General features: G+C 44.8%; 1 protein-coding gene across 1 annotated transcript; it reads left to right on the top strand.

The window, feature by feature from the left end:
- Window positions 1-734: 734 nt before the first annotated feature.
- phox2a (paired like homeobox 2A) lies at window positions 735-3,177 on the top strand. The gene is given in 3 exon segments (XM_062386258.1): window positions 735-957; window positions 2,328-2,569; window positions 2,572-3,177. Coding segments are annotated over 3 exon segments (1,014 nt in total). The 3' UTR covers window positions 3,121-3,177.
- The last annotated feature ends 1,963 nt before the right edge of the window (window positions 3,178-5,140 follow it).

Below are 5,140 nucleotides of genomic sequence, written 5' to 3'. Positions count from 1 at the left end.
TTAAGGCAAATTGTGATTTGTGAATATTGACTAGTGCCAGAAAATGTGATTGATTGATTAATAATAAACGCACTTTGATGGATTTATGTAAATACAATCTGATCATTTAAACCGCGACTTTTGTTTTCAGTCACATTTGAGCAGAGCGACCTCAGCAGAATAACACAAATACAGATATAAGAGAATAGTTTTTAGATCATTTTACTCTGCTGACACCTGCGAGCGCGTGGGCGGTGCAGTGGGTGAGTGGGGGGGAGGAGAGAAGAGAGGGGTGGGGCTGGGGGGGGGGGCTGTCCGTGTGCACGCTCGCTCACTGGTGCCATTGTCATGGAAACGACAGACCACCGCCTCGCTATTGTCTCGCGCTCAGCCAAGTTTATTATAAACAGTGCGCGAGCCGCAGCAGAGCTGTCACACGGAGCGCGAGCGCAGAGCGAATAACTGGAGAGACGAGGAGAAGAAGAAGAACAAGAAGAAGAGACAACCAGGAGAAAGTGAGGGAGGAAAAGAAAAGAACACGTCTGGATTATTTACAGTGAAACTAAAAAAGAGAGCATCTTTGTGACACAGCTGACAGACGACCTGCAGAGAGCCAGCTTCAGTCCGGGGACACGCCGGAGACACACACCGACTCTGAGCTCCGTCTCCTGGGGTAAAAAGTCCCCTGCAGCCGCTCGGACTCCCACCTCCTCCCGTCGTGTCTGCAGACCCGGTGCACGCACCGGCTGACCTCCATGTATAAGATGGATTACTCCTACCTGAACTCCTATGACTCCTGCATGGCGGCCATGGAAGCGTCGGCCTACGCGGACTTCAGTTCCTGCAGCCAGGCGAGCTCCTTCCAGTACAACCCGATCCGGAGCGGACCCTTCTCCAACCCGGGCTGCACCCCGCTCAGCACGGCCAGCTGCACACTGGGAGCCCTGCGGGAGCACCAGCCCACCCCCTACTCCTCAGGTAGAGAACACATGATCTATAATGCCATATAAAGGTCTATATTAATAAACGGGACATTATATGTTCATTCGGTGAATCATTCTTTTAAAAAGCTAAAGGAAAAAAGATGCTCCAACACTTCCTCTCTCTTCAGCTGCGGAAAACACCATTTCAATTCATATTAAAGTTAAACATTTAATTGTCAATTAAATGTTCCGTTAATGATTGACCTGTACAGTATAAGGACTAAATGGTTCTTACACGGATTTTATTTGAATTAATCTTAAAAGTTTAAGAATCAAATCAATGCAAAAAAACATTTATAAGATGCTTCATTTTTTTTAATGTTATTAGAATTTTTAAATGATGCGATGTTTTAAGGTGAAACCTGAACTGTCTTTGGATATGTGCATTCATCTGCAAATAAATTAGCATGCTCTCTAATTAGATCTCTAATAGTATAACTAATATAACTAATTATAAAATAAGATATTGCTAAAAAAAATTGCATAATGGAGAGCTCACAGAAATCAATCTTGACGAACACACACACACCTGTTGGCCACAGGCCCTCCTCTCAGGCTGTAGAAAGTATTCTAAATGTTTATTTAACATTTTAAATAAAATCTCTAAAGAAAATTATAGTTATATATTATAATAACATTTTAGCAGTGAAATACAGTTTCTTGCTAATCGAGTCTGGTTTGTGTCGTATGACTCTACTGCTCCTCTAAATTCATTTTAATACATTCAAATACATTTTAATTACAAAACTATTTAAATTCTGTTGATCAAAGCACACTTGAATCCTTTATTACAAAACATGTATAGCCTACATTAATACATTTTCTAAGGTTCTATTTATATTTTAAGACTCAAATTAATTTGGGTAAATGTGCTAAATTGTTTTTCATCTTAAAGGCCATAAATCCTGCCAACACAGAAAACTAAAATAATCTCTTTAGGTCATGAATCAATAAATATATAGTATTAATCAGATAATTTTCCTGATTACAGAGGTCCGGTGTTACCGTTAAATCATCCCGTCATAAACGTGGCCTGCAGGCCTCCAGTTCGGGTTGGACACTTTCTTTTTATCGATCGTCCTTTCTATTAAAGGATCCGAACACGATGTCATTGTTTTATCAATAAATAAATCCATCTCATATCAACTGGAAATAACTGAGCAAGATCAGCCGCTTGCTGGTTGAAGAAAACAGCTGATGATCGTTTGAGAATCAGACCGTGTGGCGGGTCCTGCGCCATTTACGCACGGCCTCTGCGCGCCATTGTGATCCACGGCCTCGTCAGTGAAAAAACGTCAGTCCGTGTTTCGCTGAATAAATGTTTCTGCTTTCCAACGACTTAACAGATTTCAATTTCTCTCTCAGTTCCGTACAAGTTCTTCTCGGACCCCTCCGGCCTGAACGAGAAGCGGAAGCAGCGGCGCATCAGGACCACATTCACCAGCTCCCAGCTGAAGGAGCTGGAGCGGGTCTTTGCGGAGACGCACTACCCGGACATCTACACCCGAGAGGAGCTGGCCCTTAAGATAGACCTGACCGAGGCCCGGGTACAGGTGAGACCTGAATAACTGCATATCTGAATGAGATTGGACCATTTTTCTTCATGTTTCTGTTTTTCCATCTTCACTGGAAAGCTTATTGTCCCTTGGTCTGTGTTCTCCAGGTTTGGTTTCAGAACAGGCGTGCCAAGTTTCGTAAACAGGAGCGTGCAGCCAACTCCAAAGCCAACAACTCTGGTGGCACCACGGGCAGCACAGGCAGCAGCAGCTCTGGAGGGAAGAAGGGCGGGGAGACCAGATCTTCTTCAGATGATGATGAGTCCAAAGAATCCACCTGCAGCCCCACGCCTGACAGCACGGCCTCCCTGACGGGCTCGGCCAACGGAAACCTGGGCAGCCCTGCCAGCCTGAGTCCCAGCCCGGCTCCCATCAACACCGGCTACATCAACACCTCCAGCTCCCCGGTCCTCCAGGGGCTGAAGCCGCCCAGCTGGTCCAGCCTGGGGCCTTCCAACCCGGCCGTGGCCCAGCCGGCTCTCCAGACTCAGGAGATTCTGAAGGCCTGGCAGCCGGCGGACAGTATGACCGGGCCCTTTGCCGGAGTCCTGTCGTCCTTCCACAGAAAACCCAACCCCACCATCAAGACAAACCTGTTCTGAAGCACAGAGGGAGAGAAAAGAGAAACAGACATTGTGTGATCTTCTGGAACAGCGAGGAGCTCCCAGCTCCCAATGAGAGTCAGGACTTACACATTATAACCACGAATTCCCTGGTGGACTCGGCTGTAGCTCAGCGAGGTCTCCATCCTCCTCTGAAAACTGATTCAAAACTCAGATAACAAAATCACAAGTCTGCCACCGTCTCTCTCTCCCCAGAATATGCAACAGTGCACATTAAACCTGCAAATCTCCAACTGGACATGGACCAGACATCACCCGTCCTCAGACTAAAAGACACAGAGATGTCAGCTCTATTTAATGATGTAAAACCCCTCATGTACTTTAACTGTTCCCCGACTAAAACCTTCAGGGTGTCAAAAGGATATTTGTGTGTCCGGCCAAAAAACCACACATCACTTGTTTGACTCATACACACATCTGGTTACTCACAAACACACTCTGTGCTCTCCTCTCACTCACATTCCCACACTCACTGTGTTGCAATGCACTTGGACGACCACAGCCGCTGTTCTGATGAGCATGGAGGTCAGGTATACAGACTTAGAGCAGAAATCAAAACATCGCCCTCAGAGACAAAGCTAACTTTTACCCACACAAGCACAACTTCCTCGACACACAGACGCCCACCAGTAAGAGCGGGGTCCCCCATTTAAATCTGTTTGTCCAGCAAAAACAGAGGCCACCGAATAAATCCAATTAGAGGAGCCGGGTCCAGACCCGAAACCTCCCCAGTGCAATTCAACCCCTCCTCTTTCTTTACTGTATCAAATCCTGACACCCCCCCCTTCCCTTTCCTACACTCTCATTCTCAATGTGACCCCCTCCTCCCCCTGGTTTTATGATCCCATCAGGCCTTTTTGTGTCAAACAGTGGGAACCTTGTTCGACTTCAGCACAGGAAGGAGACAGAACCCGAGGCGTTTTCAGCTCACGGTTAAATCCCTGTTGCTCGGGTGGAGGAAGGTTCCGAGCAGAGTGTAGCCTTAAAAAAAATCTGTCTAATTATATCTGAATTATATCGTTGGTATCATCGTACAACTGGTTTCTCACTTCTCATCTGACTGAAGGGGTGTTTTGATTCACCTGCTGGATCGATGGGAGTGAATGAGTGTGCTCTGCAGGCTGCAGTGCTTCAGTGTCTGTGGTTATGAACTCTTACTGGACTCACTAAATCCTCGTTATCAGCCCAGTGTCATTACGTCTCCTGCAACTGACAAATATGTAACGATCAACAGAATTTTTTCTACTGTGTCCATTAACACTCCGAGTTTGTTCCCCTCCACCCTCGTCTTATTTTGTTAAAAGGCAAAAAGAGGCGGCGGCCATTTCTACTTTCTTTCACCTTGTAAAGTTGCTCTCGAAACATCTGGATTTCAGAGATGATTCTTTTCTGGGTACGGTTTTACTCGAGAAATCTATTCCAAACAAAAATAAGGGAAACAAATGTATTTATTAATATTTTTTATTATATCTGTGAGAAGATGTTTCTTTGAACTGCTCCATACATTTCTGTAAGTGTAAATCCTGTAATTAGTAATATAAATATTAGGTAGCTTTTTCTTTGATTTCTCTCACATTGCTTTGCAGAGTTATTTCACTGCGGAGCATCTGTCTCGCAGACCAACACGTCTATGAACACTAAGATTCGACAGATGCTCTGGTGAGGTTATAGCACTACTCTGAATATTCTAATAAAGCTACATTATGGAATCACAGCCTCCCGTGTCCAATGATCTTGTTTCTTGTGTGACACAAAATGATGAGAATGTTGTGTATCATGCAAAGTCAATATTTAAGGAACTCAAAAAAGCAGATTTTCCTGGACACATGTACGACTTTCATTATATATTAATTTCACCGTACTCTCTCTCTCTCTGTCTCTGTCTTTCCCTGACTGAGGCTGCTCTACTTCTCTCAGACCACAACTGTTTCTCCCTCACAGCTTTCCCTGCAGATGACAACAAAAGAAAAAAGGAAATGAGTATATTTATAAAATAAGG

Source organism: Platichthys flesus, chromosome 4, assembly GCF_949316205.1.
Source record: "Platichthys flesus chromosome 4, fPlaFle2.1, whole genome shotgun sequence".
Taxonomy (NCBI): Eukaryota; Metazoa; Chordata; class Actinopteri; order Pleuronectiformes; family Pleuronectidae; genus Platichthys; species Platichthys flesus.
This window is presented reverse-complemented; position numbering and strand designations above follow the sequence as displayed.